The 23,483-nt window shown below is 36.3% G+C and overlaps 1 protein-coding gene across 1 annotated transcript in view; it reads left to right on the plus strand.

Annotated features, from left to right (window-relative positions):
• LOC122562345 (protoheme IX farnesyltransferase, mitochondrial) overlaps positions 1–16,029 on the plus strand; it is a 146,734-nt gene extending 130,705 nt beyond the window's left edge. The window contains exons 6-7 of the mRNA XM_043715222.1: positions 4,544–4,776; positions 13,275–16,029. Of these exons, the coding sequence (XP_043571157.1) occupies positions 4,544–4,776; positions 13,275–13,699 (658 nt within the window). The 3' untranslated portion in view covers positions 13,700–16,029. The remainder of the gene's footprint in view (positions 1–4,543; positions 4,777–13,274) is intronic.
• Positions 16,030–23,483: the final 7,454 nt, after the last annotated feature.

The raw sequence follows: 23,483 nt of genomic DNA on the forward strand, positions 1-23,483 counted from the left end.
CAAAATGATTCCAGTGTTTTCATCTTCATTGCTTTATTCAGAAATTCCTTCTGTGTTGATTATTCTTCTAAATACATTTTTGCTATCAATCATAACATTGAATTGCATTGTTTTACTGACTGTTGAGGAAAATATTCTAATCGTAATGTGTGTGTAATCTATGGGACTAAAACTGGCCTCCAAACCAAAATTTCCCCTACAACTAACTATAAATTATTTCAACATGAAGCCTGGTTATTATGAGTTGGTTATCCAGTTTAGTAGCATGAGATAAGTTTATTAATTCTGACAAGCTGTCCCCAATTCTTATCTCATTTGTAGACTAATTGGACTCACCTTATTAGTGATCTCAACATGGTATATTTTTGATTTTATATTAATCTGAATTAATGAAACTGTATTTCAAAACAATTTAGGTGTATCACATTAGCAATGAAGATGTAATATTGATTTATTCATTCACTGCTAACTTCAGATTTTAAATAGGAGACTTATACTTCATGACATAATTGAAATCATTTTTGAATACATTGTTCTGCTCTTCTGTGCTCTATCCCGAAGATGTGTGCAGTTGTCCAAAGCCCAACATGATCATTTTGAATGTTTCATACATAGTTGCTATACCTGATTGGAAATTTCCTTGCTGCTGCCATGAGATTTGCTTCTAAATGGGAACCTACTATATCTTTGCAATTATTGTCCATTTGATCTAATATGATTGTTCCAAGATTTTCCACCCTGATTTGTCTTCTAAAAAGAGCCAACTCAGCTTGTATGATAGCACACTCACCACTGCTTCAGGTCTTGAACATATAATGTAGGCTGACACTTGAATGTAATACTGAGGAAATGCAACTGTTAAACTGAAGCCTCATTTATCTGTTCAGATAGGCATAAAATATTTAGCCAAGATTTACCTTTTAAATTTTGTACAGGAAAAGCCAAGCAGGTAATCATATTTGTCTGCATAACAATAGTGACTGCTCTTCAAAAATACTTTATTGCCTTTAAAGCACTTTATAATTCCTGAAATTGTTAAGATCGTGCATAAATGCAAGACTGATTATTTAGAAGAAATGTTAAATCAAAATCCCACCTTCTCTTTTCAGTGTAATGGGTCCTATAGAATTACTCAAAAGTAGAACAACAGTGTTTTTTCAGTTACTTGGCTGTTATTTATCGTTCATGTCATATCACAAGATGACAGTGTAGTCATTTATCTCATACTGTTTGTAAATCGCTGGTGTGCACCAATTTACTGTCATGTTTCACTTCATTACAACAAAGACTGCTTGCTCTCCTGAAATTGCAAATATCTTGTAATTAAATATTTTATCAAAATGTATACAGATTTTTCATACAGGTTTAGTGTCCTATAACCTGGAAAAGAAATTGTACTTATAGCTTTTGGAGAAAAATTATTTTCAAAAGGCAAACTGTAAAAGTACTGCAGTGAAGCAGGCCTCATTGTAAAGTGCTTCAAGGTGTAAAAATCTGTTATTAAGTGGGTTGAAGTGTTACTTGGCTTTCTACAAGTTTAAAAGTTAACATTCCCCCTGCAGTGATTTGTGGAAGCTTGCAGAATAAAGTATAAGTGGGTGTTCAGAACAAACTGCGTGTCTATCATCACAGCACTCTGCCCATCCTTCAACTTGCTGAAAGTTGCTAACCATCCTGACCTGACAGGTTGGTGAAACTCCACAATGTTCCTGGCTTAGTCGGGGATGATGGATAGGGCATCAGGCCTGGCCATGCACCAGAACCTGTTCACGCTATGCAATTGTGAAGCAACACCATCTGCCCCAAGAAACCTTTGTAAAAAATACTGTCGTCAACATTTACTGCACAAGAGAATTCTACCGCCTTGGTTTCTTTGTTTCGTTAACCCTCTGTTACTTTCTTTGTTCAACAACTAGTTTCAGAATGAAAGAATCAGGCTCTCAAAAAGCAGTGTAAAGATTTGTGACAACAATCTTTGGACAAACTGTGTGAAAGCAAGTTGCTTTTTAGAATCTCTTCAAAATGGTTTATTTTGCTGCAAACTAATCTGTTCAGTTTTTGATAATATGTCAAAATTGTCTTTTTTATATATTTTCTGTGTAGCATTGAATTTCTCTTATGCAGAGAATGTGTTCATTGCTCAGCAACATCTACTGTAGCAAAGTTCAAATTAAGATAAAGCAATCTAATTTATCATAAGCCATAGCACTGTAGGGATAATAAATCTTCTGTTGTACATTTTGCTGTGCCTAAAAGCAGACTAAAATTTAATAGAATATTATTTACATAGTGTCTTAACTATCTTTACATCCCAAAGCACATCTCAACCAATGACGTATCTTTGATGTGTAGTCATTGCTGTAATAAATTGACTTGTACAATAAAGGCAACTTATTCTGTAGTTGCTTTTGCCTCAGTGCATATGGTATAAAATCCATCATTCAAAAGTGTGTCTAAGGTATATTAACACAACCTTGGCATTACAATGAAGCATTGAGGTCATACTGAGCTCAAGTTCAAGTGGAATTCCTGGTGCCTAATATTTCACAATTGACCTGTTGATGGCAGGGCAGATAGAGTTATGTATAGTTCATTCTGGATCAGTGGTGCTGGAAGAGCACAGCAATTCAGGCAGCATCCGAAGACAGGCACTGCCTGAATTGCTGTGCTCTTCCAGCACCACTGTTCCAGAATCTGGTTTCCAGCATCTGCAGTCATTGTTTTTACCTTATGTATAGTTCATGCTGAGTAACTGAAGCAGGAGGAATGAATTACAATACTGGAAAGGTATTGTCATCTAATGACATTAACATTTGATCCAGTTTCTGCTACCACTTGGATGAAAGTTTCATTTTTGCCCTTGGAACTTGCAGCCAGCTGAATTGCACAGAAATTTGAACATGGTGTCAGCCATGGTTCAATTGATAGTACTTCGAGGCAGAAAAGGTACTTGAGTACAAAATTCCAGGCTAACGTTTCAGTGCAGTACTGAAAGCATGCTGCATTGTCAGAGGTGCTATCTTTCAAATGGAGCATTAAGTTAAGATGCTCTCTCTGCAGGTACCTCCAATATCCTACCAATATTAATGTCTTAATCAACATCAAAAAGATAATCATTTTGTCAGTATCGGATTTCTATTTTTTATATCTAACTGTATACAAGTTGGATTCCACATATCCTACTTTACGATTTCAGAAGTTTGTCATTTTTTTCTTTAATTTTTTAAGTCTGTACATTTTATAATTATCACACAGATATTACAACATTGAAATCTTCAGCAGACACATACCACTGATGCCAAAGGACTTCAAATCTGAGTTTGACACATTAGCATGAGTTAGCTTTCCAAACTTATAGTGACCTCAGGAGCAATTTGCTTGCTATCATGGTACGGTGCTACTAAAGTTACTGATCAGTACTCTTTTGTGAAATAAGTATCTGCTGTGTCAGTGGTTTCAGATCCCCTGTGTTTAAAGTTTCTTTTTGTCCACTGCCAAAAGTACTTCTGTACTCCATCGAAACATCTACCTCAGCATTAACTGTGAACAGGCATTTAACCACAGGCTCATAGCTAAAGTTGATGCTGTCTTCTGCCAACACACCAAATGCATCCAACTTTGGCTGGGTGACAATGAGGTGTGAATCTGACTTGTTGAAATCAGATCAGGATTTAATCTTGGAATCTGCCCATTTGGCTCAATTACTTACTTGGTGAACTCAACAAGGCATTGAGAGAAACATTGTAGATTATTTGAACAGATAGAAATCTTGCAACATGTCAATGCAAAAAGAACAATGATGTTACAATTATGTGTCCACACGTCAATGCAACTGGGAATTCTAAGTGTAATCTAATTGAGTCCTGCTGAAAAACTACCAGCTGTATACATCGGCAACATCATGTAAACATCCAAAGCACACTTAACTACTGTGGAATTAATATCTAGTTAGCTTCCCTTATTACAGTATATTTCATGCCTAAGCAAATCATGGCATAGCCTGCATATAACACCCTCCCATAACCTTTTGTCTTCATGGCTCATGGAGATATGCCAATAACTAAGTGTCTAATTTTAGTATCTTAACAAATAAACTTGTAAATTATCGTTCTAATTGTAAGAAATATTCAAAAGAAACAGTATGGACTTGATGGTTAAAGGTAGCTTCCTTCTATGCCGGGAATGACCGTAAGGAAATGGTTATGCTAGTTAGTCAAATTCTACTCTATCAACCTATCAATGTGCACAAAGTTAATTGTCCTGATATAAACTTAAAGTAACATGGCAGATTCATAATTGCAGATTAGACAAAAGTACATGTCACAACTATGGTCCAGTGACTTAATTATGATCACATTATTATGGTGGACAATGGATGTGGTTGTGTAGAGAGCAGACACATTTCTACTTGGTAATCAACATTGAAACCTAAAGTAGTGATAGCATTTACTGATGAGTTTTTTTTTCTGGAATCTTGTTGGAACTGTATAAGAACTATAATTTATGCAATTTATTGATTTATGTTTCTTTTTGAAACCTTCAGTCCACTCCATGCAGTGTCCTTTGCAGTTGCCTGCAGTGTGCCTGGTATAGCTCTACTGACCCTTGGAGTTAATCCACTGACTGGAGCTTTAGGAGCCTTTAACATTTTCCTCTACACATGCTGCTACACCCCAATGAAGCGGTTGAGTATACTTAACACCTGGGTAGGGTCCGTGGTTGGAGCTATTCCTCCAGTCATGGGCTGGACAGCAGCCACTGGCACCATCGGCGCAGGTAGGTCCTTTATATAGTCTGTCCAATGAAAAATATTTCTGGGAAAAGAAAGGATGTGCATTCAATGTATAATGAATGTCATTTCTGGCATACTCATCAGTATTAATTTTAAATATGAATAATGCTTTTACGATAAGCGTTTATGAAGGAATATTTTCTATAACAATTGGACATGGAATCATGACCGATAGAGGTGATCTAACCCCATTCTCTCAGAATTGCTATAGCGCTGAAGGAGGCCCATTCTGTCCATAATGCCTGCACTGACTCAGCATTTTATGATGTTGTTCTCCTGCCTTCTCCCCATAACCCTGTACATTCTTCCTTTTCAGCTAACCGTCTAAGCCCCATTGACTGTCTCAATAAACTTGCCTCCACCACATTCTCAGGCAGTGTGGTCCAGACCCTAACCACTTACTTGAAAAAGCTTTTTTTCCTCTCATCAGCTTTGCTTCTTTTGCCAATAATCTTAAATCAGTGCCCTCTTGTTCATAATCCTTTCACAAGTAGGAACAGTTTCTGACCATCTCTCTGTCTAATCACCTCATGAGATTCTTACTTCATCAGATTCTTATTTCCTTCTTCTAATTCTTATTTCTCCAAGGAGAACAGTCCTAACTTCTCCAATCTATCTGCATAACTGAAGTTCCAGATTCCTGGAACTGTTCTCATCAGCCTCTTCTACACTCTCGGCTATGTCTTCACATCGTTCCTAAAGTGTGATGGCAAAAGTGGGTGCACGCTCCAGCTGAGGCCAATGTAATGTTGAATACAATTTCAACATAACCTCCCGGTTCTTGTACTCTGTGCCCCTGTTTGTAAAGACTAAAGCTGTATGCTTTATTAATTGCTCTCTTAATCTGTATTGCTGCCTTTAATGCATTTTATATGAACACACACACACACATATATATATATATATATATATATATATATCTGCACCTGTACCCCTTTAAGAGTTATGCCCTTTATATTGTTCTTAGCAAAGCAGTTGCAAGTGAGATAATAGGTTAGTAATTGGGCAAAAAGTTAGCAAATGGGTTAGGAGGTGGAAAAATGTCAAGTTGTTCATTTTGGAAGGCAGAACAAAAGAACAGAATATTATTTAAATGGAGAGAAACTGCAGAAAGTTGCAACACAGACTTGAGGGTACTCGTGCACAAAATACAGCAAGTTAGCACTCTGGTGCAACAGATAGTCAGGAAAGTCAAAGGAATGTTGGCCCTTTATTTCAAAGAGGTTGAAGTGTAAAGAGTTGCAAAGTGTCACTGCAACTGTACAAGGTGTGGTACTGTGAGCAGTTTTGTTTAAGAAAAGATACCACTTCATTGGATACAGTTCAGAGAAGGATCACAAAGGTGATCTCTAGTATGGAAGGATTGTCTTATGAGCAAAGGCTAAACAGTCTGGGACTCTACCCACTGGTGTGTAGAAAAATGAGAAGTGATCTCATTGAAAAATATAGTATTCTTAAGGTGCTTCTCAGGGTAAATGCTGACAGAATGTTGCCCCACATGGAGGAATCTTGAACCGAAGGGCATGGTCTCAGAATAAAGGGCATCAATTTAAGACTGAGATAAAAAGGCATTTCTTCTCTCAGAGGATTGAGAGTCTTTGAAACTCTCTTTGCCACAGAGAACTGTGGGGGCAGAGTCCTTGTGTATGTTTAAAAATGAGAAAGACTCTTGATCAGTAGGGGAATAAAGGGTTTTGGGGAACATGCAGGAATGCCAGATCAGCCATGGTCCTACTGATTGGCAGAGCAGGCTCGAGTGCCTAAATGGCTGCCTCATGTTCCTATGTCTTATTATCTAAAGTGAGTTACCTCACATTTCTCCATGCTGAGTTTCAGCTGTCACCTGTCTGTCCATTTCATTATCTTGTTTATGTCTTTTTGAAGTTCTAAACTATCCTTCTCACAGTTTAGAATGCTTCCATGTTTTGCATCATCCGCAAATTTTAAAATTGTGTCTTGACACTATGGTCTATGTCATTAATATATATCCAAAAAGGTTCCAGCATTGATCCGTGAACTCTAGTGCAAACAGTCTTCCAACCCGAAGGATATGCATTACCTCCTATTCTCTACTTACTGTCACTCAGCCAACTCAGTATCCATTTTGTTACTGTCCCTTTTATTCCTTAACTTTTCTGACATGTCTGTTTTATGGCAATGCAGAGGAACCCCGATTATCCAGCAATCGAATATCCGAGTTTCAGATTATCCAGACAAGATCACAACATCCCAATGCATGGCTAAACTGTGTTATCCGAACATTCTATCATCCGAACAAAATACTCCCTGCCCATGTCGTTTGGATAATCGAGGTTCCTCTGTATATCTAATGCATTTTGGAAGTCCACGTACACCATATGTCTACAACCTCCTCTGCCGATTCAAAAAACTTCCAGTAAGCTAACCATGATTTTCCCTTGAGAAATCCCTGCTGGGTTTCCTTAATTAACCTATATTTGTCCAAGTTGCTATTTCTTTTGTCCTGAATTATGTTTCCCATAAACCAAACACCAAAGTTAAATTGACTGACCTATAGTTGTTGGGGTACCTTTGCATACTCTATTAAACAAGGGCATAATGTTAGCAGCACCCCAATTCTCAGGATGACTGAAAGATTATGACTGGTGCTTCTGCAATTTCCACTATCACTCTTCAATAGCTTTAGATGCATCTTATCCAATCCCAATGTCTTATCAACTTTATTTACAGACAGCTGATCTAATACCTCCTCTTATAAATCATAAACCTTGTGGATTTTTTTCAATTAATTTCAATTTCTCCTTGGCTTATGTAGCAGCATCTTTGAAAAGGTGCGTGTAAAGGTCTCATGTAACATTCAGTTAAGCGCCACCAACATATGCAAATCCCCTTTTTGGTCCCTGATTGGCTCCATGCTTCCTTTTCTACCCTTTTACTATTTGTATGACTGTGGAAGATTTTGAGATACTTTTTTTTGTTAGCTTCATACACCTTGACTTTTTTTGGTTTTCTTTTTTACCTCCAACTTGAGCCTGCTATATTCGGCCTGGTTGACAATTGTGTTTTCTTCTGTAATAAGCAGAATTTTTCTTTGTCTTAATTTTTGTCTGTTATCGTCCAGCAAACTCTGAATTTCTTTGTCTTACCTTCCCCTTTTAAGAGAGTATATTTTAACTGAGTCTTAACCATCTCTGCTTTGATGGTAGGCCACATTCTGCTCATTTTCCTTATTCTTTTCACTTCCCAGCAATTTGTACAAATTTATTTGACCCAGGTCCATTCTTATACCTATTGAAATTGGCTTTCCCCAGTTTATTATTAATTATTCTAGTTTGTCGACGTCCTTTTCTGTAGTCACTTTAAACATTATGAAACAATAATCACTGTCCGCTGTGTTTTCCTACTGTTATTTGATCTGCTTGGCTTACTTCAGTCCCAAGAACAAAGCTCAGCAGTTTCTGTTATTTCATTGGCCTGGAAACATACTGCTGCAGAAAATTTTCCGGAACCTACTCTAGGAACTCTTGACCCTATCAGTCCTTTATGCAACTATGATCAAAGTTTAAATTCAAATAATTAAGTTCTCCATTATAATTACTCAATAATTTTTGCATCTCTGTAATTTTCTTGCAAATTCGTTCCTCAACTTTTTCCACTAGTAAGTGGCCTATTATACTGTGGCAAACAATGGAATTGAACATATTCTTGTTCCTTAGCTGTAGCCAAATTGATTTTGACCTTGACCCCAATGAGACATCCTTTTTAATGTTGCATCCATAGCATCTTTTTCACACATGGTAATCTGCACTAATTTTTCACTAATGTATCACACTCCGTGTAGTCACATGCAGTAAACCTGATTTAAACTATATTATTTTTCCTTCTCTCTGACCTATTAACGTACCATTCCCTATTCCAATGCTATCCACCTCTCCCAGTATTCTGTGTAATTTGGTATTCCTTCTGGGTTCCTTGGTATGACTTAAGACAGAGCTAGATCCTGCACCACAGCTTTTATTCCATGTGGTGTGTAATCAACACAAGAGTTGAACTTCAGATAGTTGGAGAACCTACATTTATTTGCAAACCAATTAAAAGGTACTTATGGGGAGGCAGTGGCATAGTGATGATGTCACTGGACTAGTCACTCATACGCCAGGTTAATGTTCTGGAGTTCAAATCACACCACAGTAGATAGTGAAATTTGGTTTCAATAATAAGCTAGCCAAAATGGCTCCCATTGTCAATTGCTGTGTAAGGCCATCTGGTTCACGAGAGTTTTTTAGGGAAGGAAATCTGCCATCTTTATTTAGTCTAGCGTATATGTGACTCCAGGCCCTCAGAAATGTGATTGACTCTTAGTCACCCTCTGAAATGGTCCGAACAAGCTGTTCAGATCAAGTGGCAATTAAGGATGGACAATAAATGGTAGTCCTGCCAGTGATGCCCACATCCCAAGATTGAATTGTTAAAAAATAAATGGATTAACAAAGGGTAGCTGAACAATCTTCTTTATCCATAATTATTTTATGATCACTCAGGTATGGATTTATTTCAGTAGAATAATCAGTGTAGCAGCCAATTGTTACCTAGTTTGTAACAATTTAACTTTTTTTAAGCAATCGAAGAGATTTACATTCCTGAACTCCACAGCATAGAACTCAAAATACATTAACAGTTGGTTGAAGATTGGTTATTTACTATATATATCAAATGGCCAATGTTTTGTGATTAAACCAATCAGTTCATATTTGGATGTTTATACATACTTTGTCTGAGTTTAGTTCCTGTGAAACCAGCCTGGTAATTCAGTAAATTTTCACCCTGTCTATTTCCTGAGTTGAAGTTTCATTGAGAAAAGGTATAATCTACGTGACTATTCAGATGAATGAATGCTCTCCTGGCATGAATTTGAATCATAGATTGCACCTGACCTGCTTGTTGCTAAATGTCACATCATTCCCAAACCAAATCTAGTGAATTGGGCAAGACATAATCTAAGGTTTCTAGTAAATGCGCAAACCACCCACCAACTGATCTAAGGTGGTCCCTGTGGACATATGATGGCCCTTATCATTAATTGTTAATCAGATAAGGAGATTTTCTCATAGTGGGTGGTGACTCATCAGAAGAGCAGTAGTGTGCTGCGTTGGTGGCCTGAGATCAACAATATTCCAGGGATCACTGTTATTACTGCAAATGTTAATGATATTAATGCTGCAGTTTTATAATCTTGGAAGCAATTATTACTTTATCTGAAGTGCATTGGTAAAGGCTATTCTGCACAGTCTTGCGATCAATCACATTCAATCTCTAATGTTTGTTGCATAGTGAGTGCAAAATGGATTCAAGTTTGTGGTAAAATCAATCTCTGATATGTTGTGACCCTAAGAAATGTATTTAAATTGGATGGAAAGTTTTGACTGGAGGTGGACATTTTTATACATCTGGTTCTCAGCAATACAAGCTCCCTACTGCTGTCTAAAAACGTTTTTGTTTAAACAATAAATTGTGTTTCTTCTGAATCTATCAGAACAGAGCAAATAGAATGAAGGGTCTTGGATTCTGACTTCAATAAATGCTTAAAGTATGTATTTGAATTGGTACTTGCTACAAAAGGAAATAAATGTGACAAACCAAGATCGAACTGTTACTAATTCGGCAGATTTAAATTAGTAAAATGTTAACTTTCGACTTATTTTGGTCACATTCCACCACCATTTGAATCTATACCCGTGGTATTTGTAGCACAATCACTATGGAAGCACAAACCTTTTCTTTCTCTGTGCTTTATAATAGTTTGACATCAGAATAAGTGTTATATAAACTGCTACCTCATGTGGCCTCACTGTGATGGCCTTTGAGCTACCTAGCAACAGCAAAGCCAGCTGAATACTGTTGGAAGTATCTGACACATTGCAGCCTTTGACACATTTCCAATGAAACAAGCATATGCAACTCATAATCTGTCATCAGTGCTGCCCTGCTCTGATGCTGTAATATAAACAGGGCAGCTTCAGGCTCCACCAAACCCACTGACCAGATAGTCATTCCATCTGTTAACGTAAACAGGACTAATGACTCTTGTGCATCCTGTCACTTCCATGCTGTGAGCTGCAATGAAGATAGTCAGTGAATAATTACAGAATATTTTTAAGTGAGCAGAATTATAATAAAATGATTGAGTTATCAAAATCTCCTTCAATATGTACTACGTTATAATTGGTCATTGAATACTCTATTTCTGATATTCTTAATGTTAAAGTGTTGTTTAAAACTCTCTAAGTTTGAATTCCATCAGTACTTCATGAAATTATATGGTGACTTATATCCATTATGAAATGTTTGGCTCCTGGAATTTGATATTGTGCCAGGGCAGAATTAAAATGGAGTTGCTCCAGAATTGAATTTTCAGAATTTTAAGGTTGGCCACAATACCTAATTAACGTGACTCCATGACTAGAGACAGATAGTCGTAGATCCAATATATTAGAGACACATTTGTGTTTTTCTCTTACAAGTGACATTGGTTTCTTTACAAAATATTCACAATGATTAAATTATTCACCCTGGGACAACGAGCAATATTTGGAACTATGCCATTCATCATAAGATCAAAGTACCGCTTAGGGAACTTGAATATTTCTTACAAAAAGAAAAATAAAATTAGTTCTGCCTTATAAGGATCTTGTTTTGGTATTTCTGAGGTAATATCTGAAGTTATACAAATTTGGACAAAATGCTGATATTTTGCTAAAGCCACCAATTAACTGTTCAGTTCCCATTTGCTTTATTACCCTTGATAATTCATGTGTTTACTTTTTATCTAACCTCTGCTATATACTTTATTGCACCCAAGTACCCACTATCCATGCAAGTTGTATCTCTGCTTAGGTACCCCCATGTATAGCACAAAGATCAGCTTAATCTGAATCTGCATTTGGTTTTTTCTCCCACACTAAGCAGCAACACTTCATCTCAGCATTTTGTTTTCTCCTAAGAGTTCAATTGAGATTCTGAGCTTGCTGTGTGTAGAATTGATTGCAAGTCCCTGTACTCTGTACATATCATTAAACAGCCCTAGTTTTTTTTTTGGCACTTACATCTGTAATGGCTTAGTGTTTTCTCAAAATGTGTTGTTAGCAAAGGTTAAATTTAACATTGTTCTCAATCACTTATTGAGCTGTTCAAAGTTATGAACAATTTTGACAAGGTAAAGAAGGATATTCCGTTTCCACTACAAGGTATATCAGTAACTAGGAATAACAGTTTCAAGATTAAAAATCACACAACACCAGGTTATAGTCCAACAGGTTTAATTGGAAGCACACTAGCTTTCGGAGTGACACTCCTTCATCAGGTAATAGTGGAGGGCTCGATCGTAACACAGAATTTATAGATTTCAAGATTGTTTGCAAGAGAGCTAGTAGTACGCTGAAGAGAATCTTCTTAAATCAGAGACTTGTTCTGTTTTGGAATGTATGCCTGGGAGACTGGTGGGGGCAGATTTCATATGAGGTTTCAAAAGAGAGCTGGATATATATTTAAAAGTGATTAATTTAGAGGGCTACGAGCTGGGTAGCTTTTTTGGGGGCCAAGTATAAACACAATGGGTCAAATAGCTTCCTGTACTGTAAATTCTATGATTTGATATTTGAAAGCGATTTAATTTTAAATGCAATGAGGATCTAATGTGTAATAGATCTGCAGGGAGTTTAGATTATTGCAGTAGTCCAACTACATGAGACAATGGAATTTTACCCTTATCTTTGAGAGGTGTGTTCAAATAAGGCAAACAAAAGCAATTTTCATGCTTGTATTAATGAAGTAAAGTATTTTCTTGTAGTACTGACTGTTAGTTCTCCCATGTCTTATCTTGAAGACACGAGATAAAGTCAGCGTCCCAGAGGACCGTGAGGCTGCTCTCATTATAAAGAGATGACTAGTGGATTATCTTTGAAATCTTTATCCTTTCCAGTAATTGTAATAGTTAACAAGATGGGACACACTGTCTCAGTGCTCATGAGAGCACTTTTTATTTAAGAATTGTTAAAATAGCAACATCAGTTTATCTTATCTAATGTTCTTACAGATGCCAGAGAGAGTGACAAAATAGAAGGGCAATGATAATGTTGCACTGTCAACACTCATGGCTGGGATTTCTCTAATACCTTTGTCCAAAAATGAAGTTATGGATCTAGAGGTTAAACAATTCATCTAATCACATATTTTAAGTACTATAATTTATTACAACACAGTTTTAACTCGTTTTCATGTATGAAAAACCAATGTGTAACTGGAATGTGTTAAAGAATGGTCTACAATTGATTTCTGTCACTTGTAAAGAGATTCAGCTCATAATATTGGGGAATTATCAAGCATGGAAGTGTGTAAAAACACTTGATGTGCACAAGTTCAACTTCTGGGAAATTATTTATTTTAGAAAAGTAACAATGTTATCTTGTTTGAACTTTTATACTCACCTCCCTGTCCCTCTGTTTAGGTGCCTTGTTATTGGGTGGTATCCTGTATTCCTGGCAGTTCCCACATTTCAATGCTTTAAGCTGGAATCTTCGAGAAGATTACTCACGAGGTGGCTACCGCATGATGTCAGTCACACATCCATTGCTTTGCAAACGAGTGGCATTCCGCCACTGCATTGCTCTCATTGGATTGTCAACATTGTGTCCTGTCTTTGATGTAACTACATGGACTTTTCCACTTATTTCACTCCCAGTCAACTTGTATATCAGCTACCTCGGCTATCGATTTTACAGGGACTCGAATCGCAACAGTGCCCGAAAACTTTTCTTTTGCAGTCTCTGGCATCTCCCTATGTTATTGCTCCTCATGTTGACCTGCAAGAAATCTCTATTTGAAAATGAGAACGTGGTTCACCACAAAGTTCAAACAGAAATGCAAGCGTAACTTTCATTTTTATTAAGGAATCTTTAGAAATTGTCAAAGTGTATTTCTGTGTCATGTTGATTAAGTGCACTGGTTCTACATCCTGGAAGTTCTACATATTACTGTTGGTGATTTTTTTTTTACTGTTGATGAAAATTGGTTTCATCGTCTTCTAAGGAATGTAAATAGACCATTGCTCCCCTTTAAGTCCGTTCAGCCATTTAGTAGTTCATGCGAATCCAAACCTCAGCTGCATGCTTCATGTCTCTTGATACTCTAACCTAACATGAATATATCAGTCTCAGTCTTGCAGGTTCCAATTATCTCAGAATCCACAATCTTTTGGAGGAGAAAGTTTCAGATGTCTGCTATCTTCTGTGTGGAGGAAGAAAATGCTTCCTGATTTATCTCCTAACTCACCTAGCTCAGATTTTATGTCCCTTGTTCTTAATTCACTCATTAGGATAAATACTTTATCCGTATCCAACTCTTTACAGTTTAAATGTCTCAATGAGCTCAACCCTCAATCTTCTGAACTCCAAGGAATACAGGCCAGATTTATGAAATTGGCCCTTACAATTTAATCCCTGTGAAGTCCTGTATTTTCAACTTGCACGTTGCACCCATAAATTTGCAATGTGTCTCCCGATCTCCCTGAACTGTCCTTTAACGTTATATTATAGCCTCAGATCCTAAAAGTATCCCATTGCTCCATTACATAAGCCAATTGATTACCAGTATTTTATTTTGTTATGTTACCAAGGAGAATTCAGAATTTCTTGTGTAATCAGTGGCCAGTGATTTGCACAACAAGTGTGTCGTCTTAAAACAAAATGTAAAATACATTATTCAGTTGTTATTCCATTAAAAAAAATAAATTCTCCCAAGATTGTGGCATTTCATTGAACTGCACTTACTTTGAAGGCTTTTCAAAACATTAATCTGTTGGACTACTTTTTAAACACATCCTGTCACACTTGCCAATGTATTCAAGACATTTCTGTTCTGACCAAAGATTTCCTGTTAACAGTGACAATTTGTTCAGAACTGTAACAGCTTACATTGCACATTACAGTTATCTTTCCATATAATTTCATGTCCTTATGCCCAAAGTACATGTTTCCATACATGAAGTCTGGCTGGACCACGGTCATAATCCGTTAATAATTGATGTTGCTGAATATGTCCTTTGAATTTGATTGTCCAGAAACTTTCTAGACTCATCTTGAGTTACATCATGGAAAGTTATGAAAGGACTAAAGGATTACATCCAAAACATAGTCCAAGTTATCACAAAGTCTATTTGTTGCATCAATATACTATCAACAATTGAAACTAAGTCGATTTTTCATGTCAGGTTGTTAAAACAGTGACTACCATCTCAGTGAAATTCAAAGATTGTTTCTGCACAGTTTGGAAGGTCACAACATATAGTCTATATTCATGTGAATATGATTTTTTTATGCCAACAATGCAAACCTTACATTTAAATGTCTATTGATGTATTAGATGTATTAGTAACTGTGTGAGGGGCTGTATAGCTTTGTGGCTATGTTATTGGACCCATTGTCCAGAGGCCTGGACTAATGATCTGGAGTTATAAAGTTCCACTTTCACCCCTGGAGCCAGAAAATTTTAATTCATCCATTTAAATAAGTATAAAGTTAAAGAAACAAGTATCAATAATGGGGACAATGAAGCTACTGGATTTAGTAAAGTCTCACCTAGTTCATTAATATCATTTAGAACAAAAAAATCTGCTGTCCTTAACTGGCCTGACATTTATATGACTTCAGACCCACAGCAATACAGTTGACTCTTAGCTTCCATCAGAGTTAGCTGAGCAAGGCATGCTGTTGTCTTGGAATGTGCATTAAACGCACAGCAATGCCCACATCCCATGAAAGACTTTTTTGAACATTAAGAGAATGGTCAATGTGTAATCCTTCAGCTTTCACTCACTGTCATTTTGACCTGCAATTATTGATTAACGTGATGAATAAATTGGAATCAGATTGTAACTGTCTTAATCAAAAGAAATATTATTTATATTATGATTTTATTTTAAATGACATAATAAAAATATGCAGAACAAAATGGTCCACATCACATTTTTTTTAAAAGTAAGGCAAGGGAAATTATAGCGTAAAAGGCTTTATTATATTACTTAAGCTCCAGTGTAAATGTAATCCACACCATTGTTAGCTTTGTGTGCATTGTTTGAAAAGATTTTTTTTTAAATGGAAGTGTAATGATTTGTTGCCTAAATCATATTGTTTCTAATCAGATACTCAACTATCTGTGGTCATATCTTTGCATATCTTTGATTAAAAGTAAATTGTTTTAAATGAGTAATTGGTAGTTGGTCTCATATTGAGTCAGAGTTTTTACTGTTACCGACAGTAGGGTGAATTTCTATGCTTAATAGATTTGGAAAGAAGTTTGCAAGAGGTCTCTTTAGAGACAGTGAAGTATTTTTTTGATTTATTCCAGAAAACTACACCACAGCTCCGCAGATAAATGACAAAGTGCTACAGAAATAAATTGTACTCATTGTCTATCCGTCCAGTAAGTGGGCATTAAAATATAGGTTAGAAATGCATACAATTTATGCAATTGTTTTGAGGAAGTGCTGAAATGCTATTATAGAATGACATAATTTACACAATGTTTGCTGTGAATGTAGACTAGTTTGCTATAATCCCAAACCTAGATCTTTCCACATATATTCTCATGGTGAGTACATATTGTTAGTACTCTGCAGTTTGCATTAACAGTCACAGGGGAATACAAAACTTGAATATTGCCGTAAAGAGATTCATGTTGCCATCTTGTACTTATCAGGACAATTGCAAAAAATGTCAAATGTTGAAATCTGACAACCTTACATTCATCCTGATGAGAGAAAGACAAGGAACTGTAACAATATATTTCCTTTATTTTGTAAAAGAAAACCTTCAATCTCATCCTTCCAGAATTCATTATTTTAATGCTGGATTTGTTAGTACAAACATATAAATAAAACTGCTATTACATTGCAAGAATAGAATTTTTAAAAATTATTCTCACTGAGGTTTTATTTGCTTACAATACCAGCATTTCATTGAAGGAAGTTGCCTCTATTTAGCCAGGTTACCTCCGGAAAAGATGAAAATGCTTCTCTCTTCAATGCTTTTATACACAAACATTTGAAATGCCTTCCATGCTGCTAATATTGTTCCTTATTGCTTTAAGATAGAAAGACATGGTGTGTTTTGCATATTGAGGTTATTGTCTGCAAAACCTCTTCAGCTATTGAGAGATCTCAAACACTGAATTCCAGCTTTATACTTCTCAAAAGAGGCAGAGATTAGAAAATGTGTATAAAGGCATTTCAAACACACAATATGAATGTGGGTTTTAGCATTATCTTGTAAATTCAACATTGTTTCCATTAACTTTGACAATTAATTCTCACCTTATTGGAGAAACCAAGATGGCAGCTAAAATTATTTTCAAAACATATATGGAAAGCTTCCATTCTCTGGTGGATGATGTAGTTGTATTGTACTTGATTTTGTATTTCCTTTATAATTCCTCACTGGTAGTTCTATTATTTGCATATAACTCATCTTTGGTATGATTTGCTACTGACTTGGCCCAGTGGCAGCAATCTGACCACTAAATGATAAAGTTGTGTTTGAGTCCTACTTCAGAGACTCAAATGCACAATATATTCTGACTCTTAGTTCTGAGGTGATTCTGTCCTTTCAGAGGTGCCATCTTTCAGTGAGATGTTAAACTGAGGGCTTATGTTCCCCTTAGTTGCCCTCAAGAGATACCCTGATGTTACTTAAACCACAGATTTGTCTCCAGTATCCTTCACATGGCTTAGTCATCAACCAGTGTTAGTGAAAAGAAAATTGGTAATTATTGTTGTGAATATTAATGCTAATTAACTGGCTGCCAAACAAAATGTCATTCCTCTAGAAACCAGTAAATTATAAAGAGCTGTGAATTTCCCAGTGACCTAAGCAAAGGATCACATGACAAGGTATATTTTAAGATTTTTACTGTAACAAAATTAAAATCAACATTGATGAAACATTACTTAGTAAGCAACAGGTACAATTAACTACAGAAAAGTATTCTGTAACACAATAAAAACCCCACAAAGTATTCAAAAATTACATTGCATTGTCAGCTGAGCTGTCTTGTGTTTAAAACCGAAAGCTGTTCCTAGCTCCAATAGGATTTCTTCTGGCTTCACGAGGGTGAACCTTCCAGTATCCTGCTAAACGGTGTCTCATTCACTCAAACCTTTGAGCGTAATTAAATGGGCTTTTCATTGCAAGGTACCCTTGATGATCTGTGCTCTTCAACTCTTCAGATTCCTTTTCTAATGTAAACATGGTTTCCATTCAATGGCCATTTTCTTTCATTTGCATAGTAGCAACTAATGTTGGCTGTCTTCTAAAACTCTTAGTCTTATTCTCTCTCAGATCCTGCAAAATTTGTGTTCAGATGTTAAAACTCTCACCTTATTTTCACTAAGTTTCAACCTGTGACAACCAGATCACATGGATTTGTCTCTCAACATACTAGTGTGAGGTGACATTTCCCTCTTCACGATACCACCACACATGAATTTAAAGGTGACATTTTAAATTATAACTGCCCAGCAGTCATATTAACAAAAAGGAAAAAAAAAGTTGCAAGTTCAGTTTACAACTGTAGTGTTAACATGGCAAATTAACTGCATTAAAAACACACACTTGAAAAAAAAACCTTGGAGTAATTGCTTTTTTGGTAGAAATAAAGAGGACATCCGGTGTACAGCTAAATCAGATCACAGAAATCAATGCATAGAAACACATGATTAGTGAAAAGAAAATTGGTAATTATTGTTGTGAATATTAATGCTAATTAACTGGCTGCCAAACAAAATGTCATTCCTCTAGAAACCAGTAAATTATAAAGAGCTGTGAATTTCCCAGTGACCTAAGCAAAGGATCACATGACAAGGTATATTTTAAGATTTTTACTGTAACAAAATTATGTGTTTCTATGCATTGATTTCTGTGATCTGATTTAGCTGTACACCGGATGTCCTCTTTATTTCTACCAAAAAAGCAATTACTCCAAGGTGTTTTTTTCAAGTGTGTGTTTTTAATGCAGTTAATTTGCCATGTTAACACTACAGTTGTGAACTGAACTTGCAACTTTTTTTTTCCTTTAGTCTACATGTTGGTTTATTATTCAAAAGAATGAAATGAGATGGTGAGCTACACTGTGTTTAACCATCAGGCTGTGGCAGTGTACAGAGTCTGGGAACTATTGTAGTGAAATAGTGGTGCTCCACCTAGCAGTTTTAATAAGAACTGCTCACTAACTTGGAACTGAACACCGAGATCAGGCCTTGAACAAGTTATTCGATGTTCAGATAGGAACAAATCAAGATTTGCTTTTTTAAAAATAGCTAATTTGAGTTTCAGGTATGGCATCTACTGTTCGAGGGCTAGTCGGTATTTCTTATTTAAAGTTCAAAATCTCACAACACCAGGTTATAGTCCAACAGGTTTATTGGAAATAGTAGCTTTTGGAGTGTTGCTCTTTCAATAGGTAGCTGTGGGACAGGATCATAAAACAGAATATATAGCAAAAGATTACAGTGTCATGCAACTGAAATGATATTGAACAAACTTAGATTGTTATTATTTAACAGTGTGTTTATGCAGTGCCTTCAATGTAGTAAAACATCTGAAGGTGCTTCATCAGGTTGTTAACAAAACCAGGTTTGACATAGGGTCTTTTAGAGTTGATGTCCAAAAACTTAGTCAATGAAGTGGGTTTTGAAGATGACCTTAAAACAGAAATACAGTCACAAAGTTTTGCAAGTAAATTCCAATGTTAAGATTGTCCATAGTTAAAAATCACACAACACCAGGTTATAGTCCAATGGGTTTAATTGGATGCACTAGCTTTCGGAGCGCCACTCCATCAGGTGGTTGTGGAGGACACAGTTGTCAGGCACAGAATTTATATCAAAAATTTACAGTGTGATGTAACTGAAATTATACATTGAAAAATACCTTGATTGTCTGTTGAATCTTTTATCTGTTCGAATACCATGATAGTTTCACTTCTTTCATGTGTAAATCACAAAACCTTTTTTTAAAAGTTGCATTCTCAGGTTAACTGTAACAATTGGTGATAGTTAGACAATATGTTGAAGATGTTAGCTCCCTGTGTTCTCTGTCTATGCCATGATGTTTAGATTGATTCTATGCAGTTTTTGAGCAAAGTACAATGTAACTCTGCAAATACAAATTCACCCCACAAAATATATGTGTATGTGTGCACGTGGGTCTTTGTGTCTGTGTGTGCGCGTGCGCGCACACATGTCTGACTGGGTTGGGGGGAGCCAGACATATACACACAGGAGAAAGTGAGGACTGCAGATGCTGGAGTACCAGAGTTGAAAAATGTCGTGCTGGAAAAACACAGCAGGCCAGGCAGCATCAGAGGAGCAGGAGAATCAATGTTTCAGGCACACACACCCACACACACAAAGACCCACATGCACAATATACGTATTTTGTAGGGTGAATTTGTACTTGCAGAGTTACATTGTACTTTGCTCAAAAACTGCATGAATTCATGTAAAACTCTTATCTGCGATACCTTTGTGAACTTGTCCTACTTTGTACCCTTTTCTCACCCTGCAACTCTGTGCATAGAAACAGGCGTAGCCATCCACTTCTTGAACTTGTTCTGTTATGAGATCAACTAAGGATGAATTTCCATCTCAAATGTGGTTAATCCATATTATCTTTATATCCTTGATATCTTTAATACTTGGAAATCTGTTACAGTCTGTCTCAAAAGTACTCATCTCCACACCTCTGCAGTGGAAACTCCATTGATTCATCAGCCTCTGAGGGAGGAATTCCCTTCTAAATGGCCTACCATCTATTCTGAGACTGTATACATTGTTTCTAGACCCCTCCCACAATCCCATTCCCCACTATCCAGTCAGGGGAAACATCCTTCTTGCATCCATCCTGTTGAGCCCTATAAAAAGTATGTATTCATCAACATGAGCACCTCTTGATCTTCTAAACTCTCGAGAATAGAGGCCTTGTCTCCTTGATCTCTCCTTGTCCAACACTTCCACACTTTAATCTGATCATCTCTAGGTGTGGCCCCACCATGGGTCTATATAACTAGAGTTGGACCACTTACCTCCTGCAGTCAAATCATCTTGCAGTAAAGGTCTAAATCCCATTTCTCTTTCTAATTGTGTGCTTACATTACATCTGTATCAGCACATAATGACAATTATTTACATTCAGGGATACACAGTCCCTGTAGAGATCAATTATCTCTTAATTTCAGAAATATTCAGCATTTCTCATATCAAAGTGGGTCACGTTATATCATCAGCAACTTTGAAATATTACATTTGGTCCCCACATTAAATCATTGAATCAACTATGAATAGCTGGGGCGCAAGCATTAACCTAACACTCACAACCTGGGAATGACCCATTTGTTCCGACTATCTGGTTTATGCCCAATATAAATTTCTCAATCCATACTAGTGTATTATTGCTATGGCATGCATTCTGTTGTCCTTACTAACCATTCTGGGACTTTACAAAGAGCTTCTGAAGAATCCAAATGCACCACATCTACTGAGTCCCCATTATCTATTCTGCTCATTAATCCACAAAATACTCTAATACATTTGACAAGCATGATTTCCCTATTAATAGATCCATGTTTATTCTGCCTAATACTACCACTATTTTAAAAGTATCCAGTTATGATATTTTTGAGAGATTCTAGCATTTTCCCCATTAATGATGTCAGGGTATCAGATCTGTAGCCTTTAGTTTCTTTCCTGCTTCCTTTCTTAAATAAAAGAGTTATTTTTATTGTCTTCCAATCTGCAAGAACTATTCTTGAGACCATGGAATTTTGGAAAATGACCAAAATATCCACTGTCACTACAACATGTCTTTTAACATATAGATCTTTAAGTCCAGGTGATTTATCAACTTTCTGTTCCATTATTTTCTCCAGGACTATTTTCTTACAGTTACGAATTTGTTTCAGTTCATCGTTCTTACCTATTAGCTGTGTCTAGTATCTTACTTCTGTGAACACAGACACAAAGTATTTGTTTAGTTTTCTTGTCATTTCTTTATTCACCAAAATAAATTCTCCTCTCGGTGTCTGTAAGGGGCCTACATTAGTCTTTGCTAAGCTTTTCCATTCTGACCTATAGAGAAAGTTATAGTTTTTTTATATATATTTCTCACTAGTTTACTTTCTTTTTAAATTTTCTTTATCAGTTTCTTCGTCCTCCCTTGCTGACTTCTAAAATGCTACTGATTCCTAGTCTTGGTATTTCAAAAACTTTAAAAGGCTCTTCATTTCATCTATTATAATCATATGACTTCTCTTTTAAACTATTGTTGTATCACCTTCCTTCTGAGTTTTATTTCTCAAAAGAATGTTCAAAACCATGCAGTAATTGCTTAAAGGTTAGCCATTGTCTGTCTATCATCTTTCCTTTTAATGTAATTAAACAATCCATTACAAATAATGACACCCTCATGTTAGGGTTCTCATGATAGATTTACTACTTTGGACCAGAAGCATGGGTTTAAGTCCCATCTTCCCCAGATGTGTCTAAACAGGTTGTTTTTTTTAAAAAAAAGCTGCTCACTCCTTTGTAAGTGCCTTTGTTTAGATTTTAAAGCCCTCGTTGCAAAGTGATCTACGTCACTTTCAAACTTAATATAAAATTCCATTATGTCACTCTTCCTGAGAAGCTTTTTGCAATGAGATTATCAATTACCCCTTTCTCATTGCATAAAACTAGATCTAAATTGGCCTGTTCTTGGTTTGGATCCTCAGTGTGGTGTTCTAGAAAACCATCTTGTGCACTTTCCAGAAATCCATCCTCCACAACATTGTGCTTGTAAAGTTTAGTCAGTCTACATGTAGTTTGGAGACCCTCAAGATTATTTGTAACAGCCTCATTAAATACACATCTAATTGTCGTTCCAACATTGAATATCTTGAACATCAGGTCTCAGCCTTATCTCTGCAATACCAATTAGATCATATGTAATTTCTTCCAGTTATACTATCAGTTAATCTGCCTTGTTGTGAATGCTATGTGCATTCAGCCACAGTGCCTTTAATTTTTTTTAATATTGATTTTGCTTCCTTGAGCCTTAGCTGCGGGCACACTCTTAAGTTTGTGCACACTGTCTGTTCCTCCCACATTCAGATTATCAATTCCTTTATTACTACCTTGGTTTCTTGCCTCATAATCTTTATGTTGTCAGCATTTGTCTCATGGTCCTGATTTCCTTTGTTCATCATTGGTCGTTGAGCCATCAGAAGCCTGGGCTTTCAGCTCTCGAATTCCATGTTTATATCTTTTCACCTCCTCCTCTAACACCTTTCCTTGGAACCTTTTTCTTTAATATCCAAACATTTAACCATTCATCTCAATACTTCATTTTATTCTCTGTTGTTGCTACCATACTATCCATTTTACATCAAAACAATTGGAATTGTTTTGATGTAAAATGGATAGTATGGTAGCAAGGTGTTTGGTCCAAAATATCCAGGATAATGTTTGTATTCCACAGGAGCCTGCTTTTGCCTTATTTTATCTCACAACATATCTTTCTATATCTTTCTCCCTTGTATACTTAGGTTTGCCTTAAATGCATTGGCCTCAGCTACTTTATACAGTTACAAATTCCCTATCATCAATACTCTATGAGTAAGGAAGTTCCTC

This window comes from Chiloscyllium plagiosum, chromosome 24, assembly GCF_004010195.1.
Source record: "Chiloscyllium plagiosum isolate BGI_BamShark_2017 chromosome 24, ASM401019v2, whole genome shotgun sequence".
NCBI lineage: Eukaryota > Metazoa > Chordata > Chondrichthyes > Orectolobiformes > Hemiscylliidae > Chiloscyllium > Chiloscyllium plagiosum.